Consider the following 27,657-nt stretch of genomic DNA (forward strand, 5'->3'; position numbering starts at 1 on the left):
TGAATAGGCATATAATTTGTCACCAAAAGAATTTATTTAAAACTTGTTTTAAATAGTTTAGATTATACAATACAAAGAGATGTAGGTGGTGCTTCTTTCCTATAACATTCTCTATAAGTATGTGGTAGCTTCAAGCAACTGTTTGTTTGCACATAGGGCTTTCTGGACCAGGTGATTTTAAATATATGAAGAATAAAAAACAGTAAAGTATCCCCCTCCCCCCCCGAACTGAAATACAAAGTTTATACAAGCAAAACCTACACAATTCACTTGGCAGAATCCATGAGCAGGTATTGAACAGAGTTTAATGGCTGCTTTTCTACATGAAGAGAAACAATGAGTCAAGCATATAAAGTATTGCAAAATAACAACTGCAGTTATTATGGGATTGATGTTGGGGGCTACAAATTAGCAGGTCATGCCTTATCAAACATCTGGCTCCGGTAGATACCATCCTGATAATCCACTGAGCTTTATTAAACTTGTTTTATTTCTTCCAAGATCTTTTCCCCGATTGAGCAGACTACCCTAACATCATTATCCTCCTCATGACAAAACACAGTTCTGCTCATTAACTTCCATTCCCACTTTCTAAAAATGTCTTTGCAAGCTATTTCATGTTTTGAAATGAAAATGCAAATTACAAGGGTTGATCCAGTGAACTGTGCAAGGAAGACAACAGATGCTGGAACTGACCTTAAAATGCAGCTGCAAACATTCATATGGTGCCGTAATAGGGAGCTTATACAGCCATGCTCATATTTGTGCAAGTGATTATATAACCATGCTTCTGGTAGACTACTCTTCAGCTTGTAGCTAAACCCAAAGGTGTTCTGGTTATAGAATCACTTGAACAAATATGCACAACTCATTCAATATGGTGTAACACTTGCGTTTTAAAAATAGATGCAAGTGTAAGATTCAGTCTAAATTTATGAAGCTGAAAGTATATTCCACATTTCAATGGCAAAGTGCTTGAAGTTTGGCTTTAAGAAACTGCCAGGCAAATTTAACCATCTACCAAGGCAAGGTGGCCTACTTACGTCTCCTGTATAGACATACTCTGTATATGAGAAGGTAACATTCACATTTCTAGACCAAAATCTACAGAGTGTTTAAAGGGGACTGGCTAACCAGAAGCATTTTTGTTAGGGATTTTAGGACAAGACCTGCCAAGGAAAACAAAGAATTTATTCATGTATGCTACAACAGCGGCAAGAGTCTTGCTAGCACAAGGATGGAAGAACGAGGAAGTCCCAACGAAAGAACAATGGCAAGAAAAATTGATGAGCTATGTGGAACTGGCAAAATTAACATATAAACTATGTGAGTAGGACAATCCAACGAAAGAACAATGGCAAGAAAAATTGATGAGCTATGTGGAACTGGCAAAATTAACATATAAACTATGTGAGTAGGACAATCGTGACTTTAAAGGAGGATGGGAACTTTTTACAAACTACATAAAAAGACAACAAAATGACTTGGACTCCTTGGCAGGTTTTGAATAAACACCCACAATTTATTAGTAGAACATTTGATTGACAACGTAATGATACGTACAATTTATTAACATGCAGAAAATAATATGTATAAACAAATCAGGGAGGGGAGCTGAGGGAAGTCCTGAGAGGGTGGGGGAGGGAGGGAGGGGAGGGGGGAAGGGGAAAAACTACAATTGATTATTGGCAATTTGTATTGTTTAACCATTTTTTTCTTAATAAATATTTATTAGAAAATAAAATAAAAAGGGGACTGTCTAGTTTAAAACAAGCAGCTTGCTTTAAAGAGACTCCCAGTGCATTCTTTTTCTGCTGCTATTTGCGCAACCTACTGCCATCAAATGGGAGTACTTAAAAGAGGGCAACTAGTCAAGAGCTGTGGATTTATCTGATGAAGCATGGAACACTAATGAAAGGACTACTATTAGAGAAACAACAGTCTGTGCAGGAGGTGGGGGGAACCTCTTGGAACACTGGAGAAATTATTCAGTGAGCTCCTTTTGTCAACAGCAGCAATTTAGAGAAAACAGCATTCTATCACATGAATGGGTAACAATACTCTTAATGACTGTAAAACAGGCAAGCATTATAGTCACTGAATGAAATCCAATGCTTCCACTATGATTATGTAACAGCTTCTGACACAGGAGAGGCATCTGCTAGTGTTAAGACATGGAGAGGCAATTTTCTCCCTCTTCCCTCTAATCCCCCACATTGCGTTCCATGATGTTCTGGGGGATCCCCCAACACTCTGGAACTGATTGAGGGACACAGTGGGATGTAAGAGGGAAAACGGAGAAATTCACCTCCTTTTACATTAATCGACACCTCCACTGGATTAAAAGACATCCCATTAAGTAGAGCAGCAGCACTGGATTCTACTCATTTACTTTTTGCCCAGGGGGATGATGCTTCAAGGTCAGAACATGACTTAATATATTCTTCCTTAAACACTAGAAATCTTTCATCTTGGTTACAGAAATCTAAGGATGCATTTATTCATCGTTAGTTTGTATGACAACTCTGAAGGGTCTCATTGCGACATGGCAGCCGTTTTAAAAACACTGTAAAATAGATATCCAACAGTCAGAACAGCTCAAGTACTGACTGGAACAACTGGCAAACACTTTTTCACTCTTCAAATTATTTTTAGTTTTAATTAAGAATGGTGACTCAAGGTTACAAGATGTTCATATTAAGTGTTTGAAACTTGAATTCCACATTAGTGGGCATTATACAAAGTACTCTTGCCACTTTAGCAAATATCTACACCGTTTATTGTGGAACTGCAATGTTTTATCTACAGTTAATGATATTCTCATTCTCATATTTTGCAATGAAAAGACGCAATCCTAATCTGAGGAAACCAAGCACTGTAAGTAGTTTATTAATACTTGGGTATTAATCACCCCAGTATTAATAAACTAGTTACAGTGCTTGGTTCCTCAGATTAGGATTGTGCGTCTTTTCATTGCAAAATATGAGAATACTGAGAATATCATTAACTGTAGATAAAACATTACAGTTCCACAATAAACGGTGTTGATATTTGCTAAACTGGTAAAAGAACAGTTTCAAAATATATCAACACTTAATGTAGGAAAAACGAATTGCTTATTCATAAAAGCAGCTTTCAAAGGCCAACATTTTCCTGTATGTCACATTGGAAAAAAATTATTGGCACAGAAAACCAACTTACGGTAACGTTCATACTAGGGAAGTTAAGTCTTATTCCACTATTCTGGTCAACATTAGCTTTCAAACTGATACTAGAACTGTCACTGCAAAAATTTGCATATTTTGGTCACAACACAGATGGTTAAGCCACCCCAACAGGAATGGCTTTCGATTATTTTGTAAAGTGAGCTCCAAAAATGGAAGTGCAAAAACTTTGCTTAATTCTCATATGTAAATCAAAAGTGCTGCAGAAACATATGATTGGAATGTGCTAACTGCAAAACTGCTCCTAACATTCAGTAATGCAAACTGGTATCCTGGCTACACACACACACACACACACACACACAAAACCTCATTATCTGTATGGTTGCCATTTGGTAACAGAGGAACTTGTAAGACATAGTCTATGGATGCTGCAGTCACTTTAACGATAGCTCTCCATAAATTCTTAACCATGTGGATGTTAAGGTGGTATAAAAGGTAAGGTAAGGGACTCCTTTATGTTCAGACTATCTGTGACATCACAATAACATGGCATTGCCCAGCAAGGGGAACAGGCCAGGCCCTTCCCAAGATGCACATGGGGTGTGCGGGTGGAAGAGAGGGGTCGGGGTGACGGGTGCCATCACGCGGGAGGAAGATGACGTCACACAGCCGGGGGACCAGAGAGAGGTGTCGTGACATCTGGGGTGAGGAACAGGGGCGCTGAGTGGAGGAGTGCCGTGCCTTTGGGGAGGATGAATGGGTCGGGTCGGGGCGATTTAACAGAACACGCGTGGGTTTTTTTTTTAATGACCGCTTTCTCTTTCTGAGTCACAGCAACGCGTGGCCGGGAACAGCTAGTCTAATGGCTACATCCTCAGCTGTGCTGCTTTGACATCCAGCAGATGGCGACGTTTTTTCTAAAAAAGCATGTTTTTACCTGTCACAGGTGAGACATCTATATAATCTAGGTATATAAAAACATTCGTATACGGTGTGGCAACGTTGTGTCAAATTTTTAAAGCACTCGGACAAGCACTTTCGGAGATTATCGGTTTTGGACAAGGTCATCTTTACATTTTTATTTATTTATATAGATTACCACAGCAACCAAGATTATCACAGCACACACCACCTAAGGAAAAGGAAAAGGTGGTGTGTGCTGTGGTAATCTTGGTTGCTGTGGTAACCTAAGGTGAAAGGGTACTTTATCTTACCTTACATTTTATACCACCTTAACATCCACATGGTTAAGAATTTACGGAGAGTTATCGTTAAAGTGACTGCCGCATCCTTAGACTATGGCAAATCTTAGAATAATATTAGTTGCACCAGTCTTTGGAAAAATTCCTAGTATAATCTGAATTTTTCCAAAGACTGGTGCAACTGATATTATTCTAAGATGTACGATAACCTGTAACATTAACCTGCAAGAACCTGTGGTTTGATTTTTAGCAAAACACATTTGCCACAATTGCCTAACAGTCTCACAATATAAAAGTTCAAAAATGCATTAAGTTAAATCAAGCTTTCGTATTAATAGGGAATGTTGAAACAGCAGCAAGATCATACATTCTTGGTCACTTAATAAAAATAGATGTTTAATACTCTTAAGTCTTAAAAAAGGTTATTCACTAGTAGATGTTCAGCAATGGTTAGAAGTTGCACAGCACCTCTGAGGCAACAGTATAGTCATTATGCACCTTATTTCCCATGAAAGTGTCATTTATACTAAGTTGTAATGAATACTTAGTTGAAATGAATATTTAGCCCCTTGACATAGCCATACCACAAGCAATGCAGCAAGTTGGTAATGTTGACACAGTCCATGTCAACATTACCAATTTACTGCATTGCTTGTGCTATGGCTATGCCAAGGGGCTAAATATCAATGTTAGCAGCATAATCCAAGTTATCTCATAGTTCTTTAGTTCTATAATTATAACTAAAGAATAAAAGTGACTAATCATTCAAAAATACTCAACACCCATATATGTATGCCATCCAAAACATTTTATGATGCAAATTATTGAGCCCGGATTTGAATATTCTGCTCACAAAAATCCACACTTGTAAAGCAAACATTAGTTCCAACTGATGTTCAGAAAATTAGTCAGATGAACTGGTGTGGTTTTCCTCAGGAATCTTATCATTTCAACCAGAACAAAATAATTTCTTTAAGCCAGGAATATGTTGTTGCTCCTCAATTGCAAAAGCAAGACAAGATTGGCTTCACTGAAGGTCTTAAAAAGTAAATAATGCACACAGCATTAAGCCTTTCCAGGACTTAGGAGAAAGCACATTCTCAAACTGTCAAGTCAAAGTTTAAAATGTATCTTGCAGTTAACAAGAGTATTTTGATATATTCACTGTGTCAGAATACTTCATGAACTCTGAAGTGGTTGTCTAAGGAAGGTGCTTCATCAGCAAAATGAAGCTGGCTATTTACATTTACACCAAGCTCCTCCAGAATTTGCACAAATCTCTTATGCTCTTTTCCAATCCATGCCCTCATTGTATCAAATACCTGGTATGGTGTAACATGTGCATTAACTGAAATCCCAGTCTCTGAAAAATCTTTCAGCACATCAGGGTAGGTCACCCAAGTATTGCTTCCTCCAGAATGGCCACCATCGAGCCAGTAAATTGCTCTTATGTTTTTTATGAAGGCATTTGTGTCCTTTCCCTTTTTAGCTTCCTTTAGTTCATGAAGTAATTGATTCAAGACAACACAACCTTTACTGAACCCTATTAAAGTGAATGACGCTTCACCAATCACAGAAGGCTCAAAGAGGTTCATGGTAGAGCCGTTGAAATATTCACAATCTCTTCCCCTTTCTGTTGCTGAGCATCCGTTAGTAGTAGCAACAGTAGGTGATTGACAAGCAATGGCCTTTTCATCCTTGGTGAAATTATACAAGCTTTTCTGAGACAGAAGAACATTTTGAGCAAGTTTAAACGCATTAACTAGTAATGCATGAAGATGCTTGAAGGCTCCAAAATCAGTGCTGTGTTCAGGTGCACCAAACATATTGCTTGCCACAAAATTGTCATAGCAGCTGAATTTGTGCAAATGCATACGGGAACATTTTATAACCCAAATGTAACTCTGAGGGAAACGGCGACCCAGAATAGAAGCAACGTTTTCTAAGCACCATTGTTCCCACTGGAAATTTTCTGGATGGCAAACCATAATTTCATGATAGTTCTGAAATAAAAACAACATATAGCGAGCCTTACTATTTGGAACACAAAATGCACAATTAATCACTTAAATTATAATTATACAAGTAAGTTGCTGGGAAAGGTTATTCTTGGCAGCTAACAAAATTTTAATAAGGCATGCACTTGAAAATGAAATTAGAAAACAGCATAAAGAGGAGTATGTGAATCTCAACTGAAAGAGAACTGAAATGTTTGGAATAATTAGGAAAGAGACTGAAAACAGATCAAGTATCATTACGCCATTATATAATTTAAAGTTGTGAACACATTTAGAATACTTTGTAGCTCTGACTGCCTCATCTCAAAAGACATATTAAAGTGAATGAACATTGGAACACCTTCCCTGCAAGCAAACATGTACAATTTCTCAAGTAAGCAAGGCATTTTCTCTGCCTACTCCCAACCTGCCACCCACCCCCTGCCCCAGCAACCAAGGCAAAAGTCACTCTCAATTTTCATCCAATGATGATGATGAATCCTTGCAAACTTCTGCATTGTCACTACTGTTCTGGTATACAGAGCTTTAAAAAAATGTCAAAATCTTTCTACTTTTAGTTAAGAATTTTTTTTCTTTTTTTACTTGATTCAGGGGGGCCTGCTATCCCCCCCATGCCCATGGTAAAGGGCACCAAGGGAAGAAAGTTCCAAATGCCAATGTTCCTCTACACTGGGCACCATCAACCATCTCCTTGGTGCTTACACTGTGCATTTTTATTAATCTTCTGTGTGCAATCCCTTGCATAATACGTCTACAAGCAGTCTGCACTCGCAAACGGAACTATGCAGGAGAGATGCACATCTTAACACGGGGAGCAAAAACGCCCGAGTGTCCCTGGTCCAAAGGTTTTAACCTTCACAGGTGCTCCATCAGAAGCTGGAAAAACCAGCATCATGCGGAAGAAATACCAAGTTCTGGCGAGCGGGCTGGAAAAATTTAGGGCCTAAACAGAGGCAATGCTTCTTCCAGCAAATCACCTCTGCTTGGGTGCCCAACAGGAAGAGGTGGCAGGAGAGGGTCGTCACCCTCGGTCTGCAGCTTCGAAATCCCTCAGTAAATAACACGACACACGCTCTTTCGGTACAGCCCTCCGAGGGTCTCGGGATCGAGTCCCACATTGGGCAAAAGGATTCCTGCATTGCAGTGGGTTGGACTAGATGACCCTCTGGACCCCTTCCAACTCTGTGATCTAAATCCCAACTAACCACGTCCTATTCAAGAGGCAGGCTCCATTTCTCCCAGGCTCTCTGAAAGGCAGCTGGGCTCCCCTCCCGCCGCCGGGTTCCTTCCTCCCCTCAACCTTACCTGCACGTCCCCGGGAAAATAGACGACATGATGCTGAGGCGGCTCCGGCAAAGGGCCGCCGGCGGGCGGCAGCAGCAACAGCACGTCGTTGGCTCGGAAGGGCTCGGCGCCCGGCACTTGAGGCAGCCGCAGCCACGGCAGGTTCAGCCGAGGAGACGATGAGGAGGAGGCTCCGCCGCCGCCGATACTACTAGTACTACTACTACTACGGCCGCCGCCGCTTCCTCCGGCGCTCCCGCCGCCCGAGGGCCCCGACAAGCAGCTGGCCGGAGCTCCTCGCAGGCTCATAGTCCGCGCGAGGCAGAGGAACGCGGAGCCTACGAGTCCCCTCAGGACGGAATAGGCAGGTGGGCAGCGCCTGCTCATGGAGGCTCCGCGGCGCGAGCTCCGCCTCCCTCCCTCACGCGCGCTCGCGCACTGACAGACCTCCCAATGGCTCCCGCAGACGAAAACAAACAAGCCAACCAACCAACCGCCCCCTGGGCCGCCCACGCCTCCGGGGCGGAGCCACGCAGACTGCGCAGGCGCCCGAGCGAAAGGAGCTTTCCAGGGAGGGGAGGGGCGGGGAAAGAGTCGTCCTATCGCGTGATGGGAAGCTTCGGTTCCTCTCCGCTGATTGGGTGTGGGTGGCAGGGCGGGAAGCTCAAAGAGGGGAAGTGCGGGGGGGGGAGCGGCTGCGCGCGCAGTTAGTTCTGTTTGTTTGTTTTTCAAAAAAAGAGAGAAGATTTTATGCAAATAAGTACAACGATTTTTTGATATTTTTTTTAAGGGCTCCATTTTAAGCTGCGCCTTCACTAGCTAAGGATGGGGCCACGTTGGGATTGGGCGGGCCATGTCCCAGGGCATAGACCTCAGTGGGGCACAGTTTTATACAAATTCACAATTTTATTCAAAATGGTTCGTGTGCTAAAACATTTTCTTTTGCATTTGAGAAAGATAAGCAAAGGTAGTAGTAGCCCAGGCAACAATGCCCTGTTTGTGCGGGGGTCATTGTGCAACGGTCATTGCGGTCACAATTAAGCGTGTTCCATCACCTTCTGGAGCCAAAAGTCGGTCGCATATCAATTGGATGCATGCAAAATGTCCACCACCTGTATAACTTATTCTTTCAATTTAAAATATACTGAGCAGTTTCACATTCTGTGCTTTTCATTTTTTCTACATGTCTTTTGAAAACTGGAGTTGGCAAGTCGGTGGAAGTAGAGGTGCAAGCTTTGCCTAGGGTGCAAAACAACCTGACACCAGCATTGCCCTTACCTCTGTCTGGCCCTGGGACATTTCTCCAAGGCCACACCTCTCATGGGTCCTGCTCTGTACCCTTGAAAACTTGCCCAGCCAAAATGTGTCCTTGCTCTCTGCCTTGCGGGCCTTTCCCACCTGGCCTGGGATGGCAATACCATGATTGACTCCAACTACAAAAGCTGAGGCTGCTGAAGAGGCCAGAGACCACCTTGGCTGTCTTTTAGCGCCAACCCAGGTCTTTTGAGCCTGAGCTTCCACAGCCACCTGCTTGCCATGAACCACCATTGGCAGGATTGGCAGCGACAACAGCTGATATGATCACATTTTTAACATTCTGTTGGGAGCTGCCCAAAGTGCCTGGGGAAATCCAGCCAGATGGGCAGGGTATCAATAAATAAATAATAATAATAATAATTTGCTTCTTATAATCTCTGATTCTCTTGTTAATTGTACTGTTTTAAATGTGCATTTTATATCTGACATCCTTTAGTAATATTTTATTTTGAAATGTTCTTTATATATGCTAATGCAACCAGTGAAGAGAGTCACCAACAAAAGTGATTTTGCTTCTCATTACATTTCCTAAAATGTGGTGCAAGCACACACAGTTAGAATTATGTGGCGCACTTAAGCCCATTATCATTTTTGTAGAAGATATTGTTTCAACCTCAAAGTTTTCAGGAGTACAAAAACTTTACAAAAACGAACACTAACTGGAGAAAAACGGCCCAATAAGCATGCTCAGTAGCCACAGAACATGAAGTATTCATTGGAAAATAAAACATATTGTTGCACATCTTATTTGTTCCGCTCCTTTCCTGCTGCACCCCCCACGCATTTGTGCCCCTTGGGATGGCTGTGTTCTGTCAGTGTAAGGATAATGTTTTATTTTGCTGGTGAAAGGTGATTTAATAGCAATTCTTACCTCATCTAGGTGGCATGAGGTCGGCAGGATCACACTGTTACTTTTGAATGTGAAATATACTTTTGTTATCTACGTAGCTAATATTCTATTGGCTTCTAAATATAAAATGAACTCTGATCACCACAAGATGGTGCTGCACATTCTAGCTTGAATAATAAATTTACTATATATCCTATATTTTACCATCTGATTATTAGATTTAACCATAACGTTTTCAGTGATAGTATATATACCAGCAAACTCTTTCTTTTGACATTTATGTCCTTAAATTATCTCACAAAACACTTGATTGGGGAAACTCAGCCAGATGGGCTGAGTATAAATAAATTGTTGTTGTTGTTGTTGTTGTTGTTGTTGTTGTTGTTGTTTCAATTAATTACAGTATTGTTATTGTCACTCCACTTTTCAGTCCCGAAAGCCCCCAGACCACCTTATAAAGGTAAAGGGACCCCTGACCATTAGGTCCAGTTGTGACCGACTCTGGGGTTGCGCGCTCATCTTGCATTATTGGCCGAGGGAGCCGGCGTATAGCTTCCAGGTCATGTGGCCAGCATGACAAAGCCGCTTCTGGCGAACCAGAGCAGCACACGGAAACGCCGTTTACCTTCCCGCTGTAGCGGTTCCTATTTATCTACTTGCACTTTGACGTGCTTTCGAACTGCTAGGTGGGCAGGAGCTGGGACCGAGCAACGGGAGCTCACCCCGTTGTGGGGATTTGAACCACCGACCTTCTGATCAGTAAGCCGTAGGCTCTGTGGTTTAACCCACAAACAATAAAGTCCTTGCCCACAGGCTAACAATCTAAATATATAGGAAGAATTTGCTGCAAGAGAGGTAGATGGAGCTGAGATCAAAGCATCTACTGGGTGACCTTGGGTTAAGCACTCTATCACCTCACAGGGTTGTCGTGAGAGCAAAAGGGGGAGGAGCAGAATTATGTCATTTATGCCACCGTGACCTCCTCCTTGTAGCAAAGTCAAGATGTAAATGTCACCAAAAAAAATGCAGGATTGTAAGAGAAAACATGCTGCTGTTGCTTGCTCGAAAGCGCAGTAATCTGGACCTCACGTTAGCAAGCAAATGTTGCCAATTATTTGCGATTTACGTTCCCTTGCATGGGCATAGCCAGTATTTATGTTGGGGGTGTGTGCGCGCAAGACACCCACATGTCACCATCCTCTGTCTAGCAGATTCGGGATGAAATGTTTTAAAAAAATTTATTTTGACCCCAAGTGCTCGGAGCAGTCTGTCAAAATCTTTCTACATTTTCTACTTGTTGTTGTTGACTAGATTTTTTTTTAGGGGGCCAGCTGTTCCCCTCCCCCGCTACACCCTTGGTAAGGTAGGTAGGCGATGCTACCTCGACAGTGCCCATCCAATACAGTATAAAAAAAACACCTCAAGATTGCGCGAAAGCAGACTTTGCAGAGGAAGAGGAACAAAGCTGGCATCTCCGAGCTCTTTCTTGTAACCAGCCTTTTCTTGCAGAGGAATCTGCAGAGCGATTCAAAAATCTCAGCGCGAAATTAATCCATGCATTTCCCGGGAGGAGCGAGGGGAGGTGGAGCGCGCGCGACAAATCCCGCACTCCTCCCGCACCAACAGCAGTGTGAAAATAGTCACACACCAGTTTCCCGGAAGAGGCTCCCAGCAAAGCACTAACCTTCCAAAACTCACGTGGCGTTTGCAGTCTGGGAGGTACAGTCACAGAAAGAAAGAAAAGTTCCTTGCTTTGCCTCCGCGCTTTACAGATTTGACGCAGTTGCTGTCTGGTCGGATGCTGCAAACCAGAGATACAGTACTACCGTAGTACAGTATTGGTTAATAGCAAAATACCCTGAACCTGCTCTGCTAGCCAACCAGGCTTGTTTCCAACATTGTAAGTAGACCACCAGTTAGTCTAGATAAAGCTCTGTCTTAATTTTGGGGATTCGTGCGGCAGACCCCCCCCCCCCAAGCTTGGGTTTGCTGTATAATTTTACCCGATCATACATGCCACGATCAAATAAGATAGAAGTACTGAAACTAAAGTCTCGTTGTTTTCTTCCTTATACTGAATAAATTTGTAGCAAAATACTGTATGTATGGGACCCAGGTGGCGCTGTGGTTAAACCACTGAGCCTAGGGCTTGCTGATCAGAAGGTCGGCGGTTCGAATCCCTGTGACGGGGTGAGCTCCCGTTGCTTGGTCCCAGCTCCTGCCAACCTAGCAGTTCGAAAGCACGTCAAAGTGCAAGTAGATAAATAGGAACCGCTACAGCGTTTCCATGTGCTGCTCTCGTTTGCCAGAAGTGGCTTAGTCATGCTGGCCACATGACCTGGAAGCTGTATGCCGGCTCCCTCGGCCAATAATGCGAGATGAGCGCGCAACCCCAGAGTCGGTCACGACTGGACCTAATGGTCAGGGGTCCCTTTACCTTTACCTTTTTTACTGTATGTTTAAAACCGAAAGCAATGCAACCAATGCAATCCTATACATGTCTACTCAAAAAGTAAGGCAAACTTTGTTCAGTGCAGCTTAATCCCTTATATAGGGATTTAAGAGATAAAAGGGTAATTGGTATCAAAAAGGAGAAAACAATTATTTGATTTCCACCAGAAAGAGCGAATCTGTGTTAAGTGTGGGGGTGGGGAATACAGGCTGTGTCATTTTGATGTCAGTGGTATCATGTGGGTGCTGCAAAAAGCATCCACAAACCAGGAGCACGGATCCCATTTTTAAACCATCGTCTGGAAGCATCCAGCTTGCAACCTAAATTTGGCATTTAATCTATAACAACATGGAGAGTTTCATAACACCACTGCACTTGGTCAAGATGGGCTTGCTGGACGGAATTGCATGGTGCAGATCGTAATTTATGACAGTGTTACTTACACATGTGCATATGTGTACGTTTTGTACCAAATTTGTATATATTTTACTGAATGACATTGTATATATTACAACAGCCTTTGGCTATAAGCAATAAACTTGATACTATACATGTGCATATATGTATAGTTACAGGTAGGTAGCCGTGTTGGTCCGATGTAGTCGAAGCAAAATAAATAAATTCCTTCCAGCAGCACTTTAGTTGGTCTTTAAGGTGCTGCTGGAAGGATTTTTTTTATTTTGCTTCATATATGTATATGCACTCTCCAGAAGGGGCATCAAATTTTAGCTTCCCAATTCACAGAGAGACAGGGATTTAAAGCCACATAGCAGTGTTTTCCCAACCTTTGGTCTCTGGCTGTTTATAGACTACAATTCCCATCATCCCTGACCACTGGGCTTGCTAGGTAGGGATGATGGGAGTTGTAGTCCAAAAACAGTCAGAGACTCAAACACTGCCACATAGGATTGTCATACTGTATGCTAATATTTGCATACGCAAGATTCGTGTGAATGTCAGCATGGAAACAAATGCTTTCGTGTAGGAATTTTGAAGCGACTGGAAGCGGTTTCCTCCTGTTGAGAGAGAAGGAACACATTGACATCACCATTGGAGAATGCTACCGGTACCTTGCCTGTTCCGTTAGAATTAAGGAGTATTCTTTTATTATACAGGGGGAAATGACTTCTGGCAGAGCTGGCTTGCGTCTGGCTGCCTGTTTGCTAAACATTTCAGAAGGAAGAAGAAAGGACGTTGTTGAGAAAGTAGCCAGAGCTGCAGTTTGTGAGGATCATGGTAAGAATAATGTAGATCTACTCCAAATATACCTGGTCCAGCCAAAATTAAAACATTTCCAACCCAGTTCTAGGCACGTTTGCTTAGAATTCCACTGAACTCCTCTTTGGAACTTAAGCATGTGTGGAATAAGTTTGTCCAATTGGCTGAGACAAGGGATAAGGCCTTTCCTATAGTGGTGTGGAAGAGCCCTCTGAAATGTACCTGGCTAGCCCTGCCCTCGGTATTGCCTGTGGAAGGAGCCCTATGCACGTATCCATCTTCACGCGTGTAGGCCTCTGTCCGATGTGTGACCAGTGCTTGTTTGAAGGGGGCCAATGCCAGTGCAGAGAGTACACATAGGTGTCAGCTTACCTTCCAAGTCCCGGACTGCAGAATCCGGGACCGGCAGCCGTGTGACACCGGAAGTTGCGTCGACGTAACTTCCGGTGTCATTTTGCCCTTCTATGGGCACCAAAAATGGCCGCCGCCGGCTTCGAAAGTCGCTTCTACGCATGTCAGGAAGTGCGTCGACGCAACTTCCGATGTCACTCTGCCCATCTATGGGCACCAAAAATGGCCGCCGGCGAGACCGGAAGTCGCGTCTATGCACTTCTGGACATGCGTAGATACGACTTTTGAAGCTGGAGGCGGCCATTTTTGGTGCCCATAGAAGGGCAAATCAGAAAGAAAAGAAATGGCCACCAGCAGGAGAAAATAACAGAGAAAAACGGGAGATGAAGTGATACAGGGGACCACCGGGAAAAGGTAAGTAAAAACGGGGGTTTCCCGGGGAAAACAGGGTACTTGGCAGCTATGGGTGTCAGGCAGCAGTAAGCAACTTCCATAGCCAGTTGCCAGGAACGTACAAGACAAGGAAAAGTTCTTACCATCTGCTTTTTATTCAATATTTACGGAGAGAGGCTTGGAACACAGCCTCTTGGGATAACGGTGTTGTCCTGAGTGACTCTCCACCCTCCTTTTCTCCCACTTCCTCATTCGTCATTGTCATCATCTCCACTACAGGTGGTGCTGAGGGCCCTCTGAGCCCTTTCTTTGCGCTCCCTACTTTCAAGGCTTGCCGGATTTTGGGAGAGGGGTGCTGTCTGGAATGCTTTCTAAAGACACTGTATCCGTCAGCTGCTGCCCCCCCCCCAGTGCTTTCTCTTCCTCCTCCTCTCCCAATATTTCCCAGCTTTTCCCCTCATTTGCCTCTGAGCTGTGACCTCCCTCAAACCTCTGTTGTAATTCTGAACTGTCTTCTTCTCTGGAAGGCTCTGGCTGGGGAGGCGGTCTCCACCATTCCTCCTCTGCCCAGCCCCTGTCAATAGGACAGCCTGCCCTGGGATGCAAACCCTGATGGTGGAGGAGCAGGATCCCCTTCAGACAGATGCTGCTTGGGCATGTCCGGGAGGGGTGGCTATCCTGTTCTTTCATGGGAGCCCCTGCATGCAGTCATACTTGAATGCCAAAAGCACTTAGGATAGATCCAAAACTATGTGTATTGACAGAAAAAGGCAGACACCAGTTAGCTGGACTGAATACATAGGTCATGTCAAAGCCTCTTTCTCCATTGTACCAGAAGCACAGCTCAGCTGCTTAGAGCATGGTGCTGGTAATGCCAAGGTTGCAGGTTCAATCCCTGTATAGGACAACTACACATTTCTGCATTGCAGGGGGTTGGACTAGATGATCCTCAGGGTCCCTTCCCTTTATTTATTTATTTATTTTCCATTGAAGGGTTGTTTAACTGGGGGGAGATTAAAATAATTTTTAAAACCTTCCTTATACCATGCCAGACTTATCTGTCCATTTAGTCCAGCATTATCTGCTCTGGCTATCAGTGGCTCCCTAGGGTCTCAGTCTTTCCCATTACCTGCTACTTCAGGGTTGTTGATTCGGTGAGAGAATTGCACTCTGCACATTCTCAGAGGCACCTGACTTTACATATTCCAATATTAGCCGTGGTCCTGGAAACGGATGGTGTATCTAAGCCCTGGCACAAATGAAGCTTTGATTAGAAAACAATAGTTGAGCTTTCAAGCTTGAGCTTTCCATTCTCACCTACCCACCCAAACATTGACGTTGATGCTCGTGAAGCTCTGAAGCCGTATGTTGGGGGGAGTGAAGTCCTGCCTGAGGGCAGGAGCTGAGACCAAACTACGCCCTTGAGTCCTTTCCAACGCTCTTGTTTTTATGATAGCTATGGTTTGGTCAGCCATGCATTTCTGAAGTCCTACCAAATGGCAGCCTGTGAAGTTTTTGGATAAAGTTTGCATGAGCTGTGGTTGCACAAAAGAAGCCCATTGATCTGTTAATCACTAACTAACACATTCTAAAACTTTGAGGTGGTGTTTTTGTTTACGTCCTTGTAAAAGATTTTTTTTCCCTCCTGGCATCTCTTTCAGGCTAAGTCTGAGGTTCATTGTGTGAACAAACTTAGGGCAAACAGATGCAGAAGAGGACCAGCCCTCACCCATTAATGAAGTTGCCAAGAATTGGGAGTTTCAGCCAGTATAGTTTTCATAATGACAAGCCCTGGATTGTGTTGCCTATCTGTAGTGTAAATACTCTCTCAGACAGGGGTGGGGAACCTGTTGCCTTCCAGATGTTGCTAGACTACAATTCCCATAATCTCTGGCCACTGGCCATACTGACTGTAGCTGATGGGAGCAATATCTTTAAGGCCACAGATTGCATTGAGCAAAACTGTTCAATATTTTCCTAATCTATCATGCTTGCACCGATGTAAGCTCCATTTAGCTTGATAAAACTTATTTTGCAATAAATGGATTTAGGATCAGAATGTACCTCTTCAAAACATAGCATGTGCTTAAGCTAAATTGGAAGCCTTTATTTGTTGTCTGAACCATGAGAATTTTTCAACTTTTTCCCTCCCCGTAGGCCAGGAGCATCTCCGAGCCACTGTGCTTAATATATTTTCTGACTATGACTATAACAGGTCCGTCATAACTATTGCAGCTCCAGTTGACTGGCTGGGTAAGTTTTAAAAATATGTATTAAAACATCCCGACTCACATCATCGTTATTTTTGACCTTTGAATGTTGTGTTTTTGGATGCTAAGTTTGCAGTTGTATACATGTTTGCCTGAGAGTAAAACAGTGCATTTTAAAACACATTGCTTCTCTCAAAGAATCCTGAGAACTGTAGTTTACCACTCACAGAGCTGCAATTCCCTGCACCCTTCATAAACGTTAGTTCCCAGGATTATTTGGGGCAGGCATAGGCAACCTTGGCTCTCCAGATGTTTTGGAACTACAACTCCCATGATCCCTAGCTAGCAGGACCAGTGGTCAGGGATCATGGGAGTTGTAGTTCCAAAACATCTGGAGAGCCAAGGTTGCCTATGCCTGATTTGGGGGAAGCCATGCATCGTGTGAATATGGTCCTAAGTCCAACTGATCTTGGTGGGACTTACTTCTGAGGAGACATCCAGAGGATTGGAGTGGAACCAAAAACCATGCTCTGGTGTTTAGCTTCTTTGATAGATAAGGACTTAAAAAAGAAATCCTCAGTTGAAAAATTATTTAAATAACAAGTACCAAAACACAAGGCACATACTTTTTTTTTTAAAAAAAAGAGTGACATTTTAATCCCCTTGGTGGATGGTTGCATGAAAATCACACACTCAGAAAAATATGATGTGACTGATGGTTTGTGACAAGAAGCTCTTGTCTGGAAGCCCTCTTAACAGTTTTTGAAAATAGATAACATTCAGCTAGATCTGAGAGGGACGTGTTGTGTAGATTTTTCCTTCAACGCTGGTTTACAAGAGCCAGTTCCCCAATTAACACCACATCCTAACCATGTCTACTCAGAATTGAATTCTATTGAATTCAACGGGAACTTATTCCCAGGTAATTTGAGTCTGGACTGCAGCAAAGCTTACTTTTGAATTCAGGCTGTGTGATGGAGGAGGAGCAGCAGAATAAAATACTCTTTTTTATCTTTTCCGCTAAGGACGTTTTGTAGGGATGTTTACAAAGTTCATCAAAAGCAGTATTGTCAGACAAAGTTAGCAGGAGGATGCCAGGTGGCCATAATTAACACGGTTGTGTTCAGCTCTTCACTAAAAAAATACACCTTTGTAGATTGTGATTCAATAGGAAAGCCTCCAAGATACCAAGTGGGCTATTTTGTTAGCATATTTTTTAAAGTGTGCTTGTTGCATATAACAAGAACCCTGCTTCAAGGTGGGTAGATTTGTAAGAGCCGTAAGACCTTCACATTTCTCCCAAAATTAGTGCTTTGTGTAAATGAGAAAGAGGGGTTACCTTATCACTGTCACTAGAAACAGTCGCAAGGGGAGGAGAGTTTGTCTACGCCAGGCATCCCCAAAATTCGGCCCTCCAGATGTTTTGGACTACAATTCCCATCATCCCTGACCACTGGTCCTGTTAGCAAGGGATCATGGGAGTTGTAGGCCAAAACATCTGGAGGGCCGCAGTTTGGGGATGCCTGGTCTACGCTCTTTCTTTGTGTGTGAATGTTTTTAATTAGAACACATTTGGGGCAAGAGTGGCTAAGATTCAGTTTCCCTTTTCAGATTTAGTTAGTAATGGGTTTGATGGAATTTCTCTCGCTCTCTTGTGTTTCGTTAGGCAGGTCTGTCGTGGCTGCCTGTGTGGAGGCTTTCGCATCAATAGATATGGCGGCACATGCTGGCATCCACCCTTGCCTTGGCGCAGTAGACCTGGTGCCCATTTACCCGTTGGCGGGTGTCGATGTGGAAGAGTGTGGAACAGTGGCTCGAAGTAAGCAGAACCCGAAAATCCGGCACAGGCAGGGGTAGTTAATGTGGTTAGACTATGTGGTTAGACTAAGGTTACCAGATTGTTTTCAATGAATCCGGGGACGCTTTTCAACTTCCTACTACAGGGGTACCTCGCTAGACGAACACCTCGCGGCACAAAAAAATTGCAAGACGAAAATGTTTTGCGATTTTTTTGGCAGACTCGCTAGACGAAGTAGAGCAGGGGCGCCGCGAGGAGGAGAAAGTCAGACCGAGCCTCGCGCTCCCACCGCCGCCATCGCCCGGCTTCCGCAGGGCGTCACACTGAAACGGCCGCGGCAGCCAAGCAGCAGCCGGGTCCCCCCTCACTCTCACCTGCAGAACCCCGAGGGAGTGGAGCCCCTTCTTTGGCTGGGTGCACGGGAGAGCTGCGTGCGCATGAACGGGAGAGGCCAACCAGAAAGCCTGCCTGCCTGCCTGCCTGCCTGCGCACGAACGGGCTGTCTGTCTGGTTGGGCGCGAGGGTGCAGCTGCTGGGGAAGGAGGGAGGGAGCCTCTCCCTGGCCCTCCTCCTGCTTCCCCCTCCCCAGAGCCTTTAAAACTTCCGGCCGTGGCGGGTGAGTTGGCGCCTTTTGGGGGGGCGCTATTCCCCCCTCCCATAGGAACGCATTCATTAAATTTCAGTGCATTCCTATGGGAAACCGTGCTTCGCAAGACGAAATTTTCGCAAGACGAAATGACTTGTGGAACGAATTAATTCCGTCTTGCGAGGTACCACTGTAAATAGATGGATTTTGTCAGGGGACCGATCTGGAAATCCGGGGACAGTCCCCAGGAAATAAGGGACGTCTGGTAACCTTAGGTTGGACTCCAACTCCCATCATCCCCAGCCAGCATAACCTTTGGTCAGGGATGATGAGAGTTGTAGTCTAGCAGCAACTGGATGGCACCATCTTGGCTGCCCAAGATCTGACCTAAGGATCCTTAATGTAGTCACTGATAGATGCTGGACTGTTCCTCTGTCAAAGCAGAGGTCTCTCTCTAAATTAGGGGTAGGGCGAGGTGGCACCCTGCAAATGTTCTTGGGATTCAAACTCCCGTCAACTCCAGCCAGCATGACCCAACGTCAGTGGTGATGGGAATTGGAGTCTAGTAACAAGTGGAGGGGACTGCGCTGGCTAACCCCATTCTAAACCGTTCAGTGAAGCTGTTTAATGTATACTCCAAAGCATAGTTGTACAATTTGCAACTGGAATGAGGGCACAGCATTTGGGATAACCACCTTTCTCACATATTCACACTTTCTCAGATCTGTTGCCTGCTTGTGTGTTTGTTTAACACATTAATATCCCACCCTTCACTAGAAACACCAGGGAGGTTCACAGCAGTACAAATATATGTGTGTGTGTGTGTGTGTGTGTGTGTGTGTGTGTGTGTGTATATATATATATTAAAAACAATGTGTTAAAATACAGCCATCACAGTAAAACCAGCCAATTCTACTAAAAGCTCTGCATTAATTACTAGCATATGCCTGGGTACATTAGAAATGTTCTTAGCATGCATCGAATCATGTAACAAAGGCAGCACTTGCCTTATTTTTGAAGGGAGATGTTTGTTTTCTATACCGTCCTTCATCCAAGGATCACAGGGAGGTTTACGAAAGAACAACACAAAATTACATACCATGATAACAAACAAAAACAGTAACCCTATTGTTGTTGTGTAGTCGTTTAGTCGTGTCCGACTCTTCGTGACCCCATGGACCAGAGCACGCCAGGCACTCCTGTCTTCCACTGCCTCCCGCATTTTGGTCAAACTCATGTTCGTAGCTTCGAGAACACTGTCCAACCATCTCGTCCTCTGTCGTCCCCTTCTCCTAGTGCCCTCCATCTTTCCCACACAGTTTAAAAGGCCATTGATAGTTGAGGAAGAGGAATGTTTTTGCCTGGCGCCTAAGGATATGTAACAAAGGCGAGCCTCTTTTTTTGCAAGATAGATCTCAGCAGGCCACCAGCTAGGCCGCCATCTTCTTTCTGGTACCCAGGTCTCAGGTTGTTTAGGGTTTCTTAGGTTGACACGAGAACCTTGAACGTGGCTTGGTGGCAAATTTGTAGCCATGGCAGTTCTTTCAAAAGTGGCATTACAGTATATGTATAGAGTAGGCAGCCCCAGTCTACAGCCTAGCTGCTCTCTTAGTCTTCTTGTTGTGTTTCTTCTCGCTCGGGGTCACCAGCATAGTGCCCAAAGGCCTGACTGTGCCTCCTCTAGTGCTCAAGAAAAATGCCAGTAATGATTCCCTCTGAAACCCACAATGCACAACAAACTCTTTGCTATCCCTGCTCAGTTTTTGTTGGCACTGGCAAGGGCCTCTACAACATTGAACACGCCTCCTCAAACCTGCCCATGTTTCGTCATCACTGCTTCCCTGTCCCCGTCGGCTAATGTGGGGCATGCCCAGACCTGTCCATCCTGTCTCTTTTTTCTGTTTTTTTAATAGATGTAGCATCCGTTTTGTGCTACGCCACATCCCCTTGACAGCCATTTTGTGTTCCGCCATGTTCCCACAGCAGCCATTTTGTGATTGCACCCACACCACTCCTTCAAAATTGCAGAGTACTCACTGGCCTCCAAAGGCCTCCTGTTCTAGCTGTTGTACTTCCCTTCTGTTCCTCCCTTCCCTCAGATATAGCAGAGACCCTGGTGTGCCGTGTTCCTGGTTGCAGCGTATTTCTTTTTGGGCAAGCTCATCTCCCAGAGAGGCAAAGTCTGGTTCAAAGAAGAAAACAGCTGGGATGGTTTAACCGTAGAGCTTTCAATGCAGCCACTGTTATTCCTGATGTGGGACTGTCGCCTACCTTAAGACACGGTTTAACAGGTATGAAATGATGGGAATGTTCATTGTTGCTATTTTTGTCATGGGCACAAGGCAATCAATGTATCTAGGACTTCACAGAGGAATATAGCCCACTCCCCAGTGGTCTGTGCCCCAAGGAGCTTACATATAAATATTGAGAATGTGAGAGAATGCAGATAAGAGAGAGGCGAGTATACCGAAAATTGAGACAGGGAAAACAGGAAGACTAATAGGGGATTTGTTGTCTTTGTCCATGGAGTTTTCTTGGCAGGGATACTGGAGTGGCTTGCCAGTTCCTTCTCCAGGTGGATCACGTTTAGTCAAAACTCTCCACTATGACCTGTCCATCTTGGGTGGCCCTGCATGGCATAGCTCATAGCTTCTCTGAGTTATTCAAGCCCCTTCGCCACAACAAGGCATTGATCCATGAAGGGTGCTGGAGGAGACTCTTGAGAGTCCCATGGCCTGCAAGATCAAACCTATCCATTCTGAAGGAAATCAGCCCTGAGTGCTCCCTGGAAGGACAAGATCCTGAAGCTGAGGCTCCAATACTTTGGCCACCTCATGAGAAGAGAAGACTCCCTGGAAAAGACCCTGATGTTGGGAAAGATTGAGGGCACAAGGAGAAGGGGACGACAGAGGACGAGATGGTTGGACAGTGTTCTCGAAGCTATGAACATGAGTTTGACCAAACTGCGGGAGGCAGTGCAAGACAGGAGTGCCTGGCGTGCTATGGTCCATGGGGTCACGAAGAGTCGGACACGACTAAACGACTAAACAACAACAACAACAACAACAATAGGAGATTAAAATTGCATAAGCTTGCTGCCCGCCCTTTGCGTACTTGGGTCGTCACAGAGTTCATTAGAACTTATTCCCAAGCCACTTGCACTTGTAGGGCTGAAGTCTTAGGCTTTTGAGACAGGGATGGGGAATAAAGTGTTATTCAAAAGGACTGGGGAGAGGACGACTTGCGGGAGTGTTGAGGAAGAGAGAGCACCAAGAAGCAACAGGAAATGCATAGAGTTATTTAAGAGCAGAAGACCTCGAGGCAACTGGCAGCTTTTTGCTCTTAATTTGATGTAGGCTGTAACAAATCAATTAATCTATTCCAGTGTAAGCAATATTTTGTGTTGTATCCCTTCAAGTAGCTCCAGAACCTTCTTGAAGTCTATGAAGGTGTTGGCTTCCCCACGTAGGCAATTTTTTTGGGGGGGGAAAGAAACCAATAAACGATTGTCTCTTATAACAGGGGTGGAGGGACTGTGACCCCTAGAGATGTTGTTGGACTCCAACTCCCATCATCAATAATCATGGGCTTGTCTTCACTGGGAACTGATGGGAACTGGAATCCAACAGCATTTGGGGCAGGGGTCCCCAAACTAAGGCCCAGGGGCCAGATGCCGCCCAATCGCCGCCTAAATCCGGCCCGTGGACGATCCGGGAATCAGCATGTTTTTACATGAGTAGAATGTGTCCTTTTATTTAAAATGCATCTCTGGGTTATTTGTGGGGCCTGCCTGGTGTTTTTACATGAGTAGAATGTGTCCTTTTATTTAAAATGCATCTCTGAGTTATTTGTGGGGCATAGGAATTCGTTCATTTTTTTTAAAAAAAATATAGTCCGGCCCCCCACAAGGTCTGAGGGACAGTGGACCGGCCCCTTGCTGAAAAAGCTTGCTGACCCCTGATTTGGAGTTTCCCCACCCCTGTCTTATAAGAGGCATTTCGAGTGTTGTGTATCTTAAGTCCCTGTGTAAAGGTATGAGACCTGGAAGGGCATTACCAAACAGGGGCAACAACTACAAAAACCCCAGAATTCCTGGAGTGGCTAAAGAACTCTCTTTTGGGCTCTGCTGCGTTGCCAGTAGGCAAATTGCCCATTTAAATAATTTGCACAGCATTCATTGTCAGCAGTAATAGGGGGTCAAATCACTTGACTTCTGAGTTTCCATGTGAGTTTACAAATGGTCATCATGTGGTCCAGGGGTCAGCAAACTTTTTCAGCAGGGGGCCGGTCCACTGTCCCTCAGACCTTGTGGGGGGCCGGACTATATTTTGGAAAAAAATATGAACAAATTCCTATGCCCCACAAATAACCCAGAGATGCATTTTAAATAAAAGGACACATTCTACTCATGTAAAAACATGCTGATTTCCGGACTGTCCGCGGGCCAGATTTAGAAGGCGATTGGGCCGCATCCGGCCCCCAGGCCTTAGTTTGGGACTATTGTAGATAGCAGTCTGTTGTAGCCATTCTTGAGCATGTACTATCAAGCATTTGGGTACTATTGATTTCCTTTCTTTTCTTTTTAAGCCCCGCAATATCAATGGGGCTTGTTTCTTACCCTGGGTTGTGCCCAGTAAACCATTTCAAATGTTTTGAAAGGGGGACTGATGAAGCGTTGCTACAATCCATTGAAGAGAACTGGTTAAATATTTAATATAGACTGGGGAGGGGGGTAGATATCAAGAGAATAACAGTAATTATTCTCCTATTGACCCACTTAGAATTAACCTACTTAAAAAACGCTCTGCATAAAACAAAGCTCCTTATGTACTTTTATTGAATAATCCATATTTTTTTTAAAAAAGAATCCTGTTTCTTCAGACGTCATTCCGCCGCAAGAATCCTTAAACCAGTTATTATTGCCAGTGCTGTCACACACATACTGCATTTGCGTTTGTGAGAAAGGAACACACACCAGATGTTAATTAGTGCATTTGTTTTTATTTTCCCTCTACCTCAACAATTTGGCCTTGGGGGTTTGCGTTCTTTTTTTTTGTTTGCTGTAAAGATCTTTGTTTCTATCCAGGCTCTGGCTCATAAGCTACAAAGACAATGAGTCAGAATTCCAAGGAGGAAAGGAAAAGAGAAGACCTCGGAGAAATATTAAACTTCCACACTCTTTTTTTTCATGATGAACAATTTGCAATGATGATTTATCCCGGGTGGAGTTTCTCCCCTTCCTTCTTTCACCTTGCTTACGAAGAGGCAGATATAAAACTGCTTTTCACTGGGGAATAGGTCTTGAGTGCAGCACCTTTGATTTATATACCACGTAGATTCGCCACTGGCTGGCTTCTACTTGCCCCAAGGTAGCTCAGTACTCAGTGTGAGAAACAGACTTTGCTTTGCAACTTCTCTTCTCCCGGAATGCCCTTCCAGAGCCTTTATGTAAAAGCTTGGGGCATATGCACTCCTCCAGACCTTTATTTGCAGTCCTGGGAAGTCTCTCTAGGCCATAAAACTCACCAGGCCTGCTTTGGACTCTCCTTGGGTCTGCTGGATCCAACTACAGTTGTACTTTGGTTGTCAAAAGCCTTGGAACTCGTACGCTTCAGCTCCCAAATGATCGAAATTGATTGACATTTATTACGGCCATTGGCCCATCACACAACAATTCCCATACCAACATATATGTACTTAAACCTCCAAATTTAAAACAGCCAAAAACTTACAAAAAACAAACAAACAAAAAACAAAAAACCAAAGACCAACAACATACAATACAATAAATTTGCAGCATGAACATCGCCCTCTGCTCATAAATTAATAAAAGACATCAATGATGATATCACCTAATTACAGCAAACGATTGAAAGCCAGAAGTGAGTGTTTTGGTTTTCGAACGATTTTTGGAAGCCGAATATCCGGCGCGGCTTCTGCGGCTTCCGATTGCCTGCTGCTAATCAGAAGCCGTGTCTTGGTTTTCAAACGGTTCCGGGAGTTGAATGGGAGTCGAGAACCAAGGTACGACTGTACTACTCTCTCTCTCTCTCTCTCTCTCTCTCTCTCTCTCTCTCTCTCTCTCTCTCTCTCTCTCTCTCTCTCTTGATAAAGAATACTGAATAGGTTATGGTGTATAAGTGAAGGATTAGCCAAAGTCCTTTACCTAACAACCATTAATTTCGACTCACACCGGTGGCTCATTTTCTGATCGTTTCAGGGGTCGGGGCCAGCCCTTACGTGATGAATTGCAACGTGACAGTCGACACGCAAGACTTGGCTACGGCCAAGGCGATCGCAGCCTTCATCCGGGGCAGTAGTGCCGGAGGCCTGGTGGGCGTGCAGTCGATGGCTTTCCCACACAACGGCCAAATCGAAATAGCGTGCAACGTGGAAAGCTTTGACGACCATGACACCAGGTGGGCCGCGGGCGACAAATCGGGATATGTTTCCTACAGCATTCTCGGGAGAACGTATCACTATGTGTCGCCTTGGCTGATAGAGGCTTCCATTAAGAAGTCGGCCAGAGACCACGGAGTCAGCACCGTTGGGACCGCACTGGTTGGGTTCACGCCAGAGGAATGCGCACGATGCGCTGCCTACGCATTGACAAGCGGTGTCCGTGAGTTCTGGAGAGTGCGGGGTGGTGTTTTCATGTGATAGCCTTGCTCCAAGGCTTACTGCACGCCATCTCCCCAGACAGACTCTTGCCCCACTCAGTGATCCTCAAATGTTTTTGCCTGGCTGGAGCACATCATCGAACTCTGACCCTGCCTCTAGCTTGCCTGTAGGGAGGGTGGAAAGGGTTGTGTCAGGTTGTGTGGAAATTAGCCTACCGTACAAAGGTAAAGAATTACACCAATTGCTGTGCCCAGTTTTACCTCTGACACTGCCCACCGCTGTTATGAAACTCCAAGAAACCTGCCGTCAGCCTGAAAAACGGTTCCCGGTCACTGTTTTAAATTCTTCTCCTTGCTAATTCCAAGGCAACCTTTGGGGGCCAGGAGACCAATGTATCCTGGCAAGGTAGAAGACCATTATATGTGCATTTATGTAGAGTGTATCCAACTAACACTTTGCTCAGAATTAGGACATCCTGGATTAGGCCAGAAATTCATCCTTTTTTCACGGTGGCCAACCTATGGGAAGCAGGACTTGAATGCAACAGTCCTCATTTGTGATTTCCAGCAACTGGTGTTCCAAGGCGTACGACCTCTGAGAGACTAGGAAAAGCAGAAAAACACTTTAAGTACATGCTTTGGAACGTTGCCCCAACACCTAGCTAGTGGCTGCCTTCCAGCACAGTCGCAAGTTCTTGATTCTCCAGGAGCAATGGGTGGCAAAGGGATGGACTCCAGAGAGTCTTGGCTGGAACCTCAGTGGGCCAGATGGGGAGGCTTCGCAGATTGGGACTGGCCATAGGGCACCAGTTCCCTCACCCCTGTCCTAGAGCAGGGGTCGGCAAGGTTTACCTCACCTGGGCCAGTTCACTCCAGCGGAGAGCCGAATCGTGTGTGTGTGTGAGCGTGCCCGCCCGCGATTTCCGGCATCTGCGCAGACGCGATTTCTAGCATCTGCGCATGCGCAGACGAGATTTCCGGCACTGCAGAAGTGAGTCCCTGCGCTGGACTGCAGCGGTTTAGCACAGCGTGCGGGGACTCGCCAAGCGGGCGGCTCGGTTCGGGGATGGGTTGTGGGCTGGTTAAAGGACCCCCGTGGGCCGCTTGTGGCCCATGGGCCTTAGGTTGCTGACCCCTGTCCTAGAGCCTCGCTCCTCCCTTTCTTCTTGTGCCTCATCCATGCCAAAGAGGCTACATGGGAGCGGCAAATATGGTAGCCAACTTGATGCCCTCCACATTTCATTGTACCACATCTCCCATCATCCCTGACCACGTCGGCTAGAGCTGATGCAATCTGGACTCCCGACAACAACTGGAGCACCAAGGTATCCCCCTTGAGTTTATCTTGGTTTACCACGTCCCACTGGGGAGGCTGCTGCGTTGACAGCAATAAAACCCAAGAGCAAGCAAGAATCCCCGCTGTAATTATTGGGGGAAATGGCTCACGCTTCCATGATGCCCTCTGTAGGGTGCTTCCCTTTAGAGCTACCTATCAGCCAATAATAGAAGATTGGCCTTTGCATTTCAGAAGCTATTTAAGGCAGTGGCTGTAATGTGAACCGGCAAATTCCACAAATTACCTATCTGATGTGTGCAAAATTGACTATTACTGCAAGATGTGGTGGTGACTTGGAGGAGTTTGACGTATTCCGGGAGCGTAACAAGGCTAAACGTGGAAGCAATTGCCTGTTCTCAGCACTTTCGGTTTTGCATCATGTCCACCAGGGGGCAGCAATTGCAAACCCTCCCTTTAAAATGACAGTTTTTTGCTATTTTGCTATCCTCTTGTTTTGCCATCCAGCGGCTAAGAGAGGGACTGCTCAGCAAGGGAACTTTTATAGTGCCCGTGCTCAAGGATGAGCTGTTGACATGCAAATGTTATTGTGCAGTTTCCGATCTTGATGTCAGGTAGTGGCTGCCGTTCATTAAAAAGGAAGAAGTGAGTTTCTGTTTATGTGTTATGGACTATATATGGGCTGCTTGAATGTTAAGATGCCTCGTGTGGTGGCACGAATGAACACCCAGGATAAATCCTGGTTCAAATCTCACTTGAGAATTGTTGAGTTTGAAGGGACTCTGAGGGTCATCTAGTCCAACCCACTGCAATGCAGGAATTTTTTTTGCCTAAATAGGGCTTGAACCCATGACCCTGAGATAGCTACCAGCTGAGATATCCCAGGCACTTCTGGCC

The 27,657-nt window shown here is 44.8% G+C and overlaps 2 protein-coding genes across 2 annotated transcripts; one reads left to right on the forward strand and one right to left on the reverse strand.

Moving 5' to 3' along the window:
• Positions 1–5,162: 5,162 nt before the first annotated feature.
• Positions 5,163–8,167, reverse strand: C1H2orf69 (chromosome 1 C2orf69 homolog). The gene is made up of 2 exons (XM_035133279.3): positions 7,693–8,167; positions 5,163–6,372 (listed from the first exon to the last, which is right to left on the reverse strand). The coding sequence occupies exons 1-2, from the start codon at positions 8,056–8,058 to the stop codon at positions 5,539–5,541; spliced, it is 1,200 nt and encodes a 399-aa protein (XP_034989170.1). The 5' UTR covers positions 8,059–8,167; the 3' UTR covers positions 5,163–5,538.
• Positions 8,168–11,476: 3,309 nt separating this feature from the next.
• FTCDNL1 (formiminotransferase cyclodeaminase N-terminal like) lies at positions 11,477–27,409 on the forward strand. The gene is made up of 6 exons (XM_035136792.3): positions 11,477–11,738; positions 13,406–13,526; positions 16,410–16,505; positions 18,129–18,281; positions 20,946–21,137; positions 25,067–27,409. Exons 2-6 carry the CDS (start codon positions 13,412–13,414, stop codon positions 25,504–25,506), a joined length of 996 nt encoding a protein of 331 aa, XP_034992683.1. The 5' UTR covers positions 11,477–11,738; positions 13,406–13,411; the 3' UTR covers positions 25,507–27,409.
• Positions 27,410–27,657: the final 248 nt, after the last annotated feature.

The sequence above is a fragment of the Zootoca vivipara genome, chromosome 1, assembly GCF_965207765.1.
Source record: "Zootoca vivipara chromosome 1, rZooViv2.hap1.1, whole genome shotgun sequence".
Lineage (NCBI taxonomy): Eukaryota > Metazoa > Chordata > Lepidosauria > Squamata > Lacertidae > Zootoca > Zootoca vivipara.

Excerpts from the sequence above, each read along its gene's own strand:
- FTCDNL1 (XM_035136792.3), top strand. The coding sequence starts at position 13,412 with ATGACTTCTGGCAGAGCTGGCTTGCGTCTGGCTGCCTGTTTGCTAAAC. Across the intron at positions 16,506-18,128 it reads AGCTCCAGTTGACTGGCTGG|GCAGGTCTGTCGTGGCTGCC; the intron begins GTAAGTTTTAAA and ends GTGTTTCGTTAG. Across the intron at positions 21,138-25,066 it reads CTTAAGACACGGTTTAACAG|GGGTCGGGGCCAGCCCTTAC; the intron begins GTATGAAATGAT and ends TGATCGTTTCAG.
- C1H2orf69 (XM_035133279.3), bottom strand. The coding sequence starts at position 8,058 with ATGAGCAGGCGCTGCCCACCTGCCTATTCCGTCCTGAGGGGACTCGTA. Across the intron at positions 6,373-7,692 it reads ATTTTCCCGGGGACGTGCAG|AACTATCATGAAATTATGGT; the intron begins GTAAGGTTGAGG and ends TTTTTATTTCAG.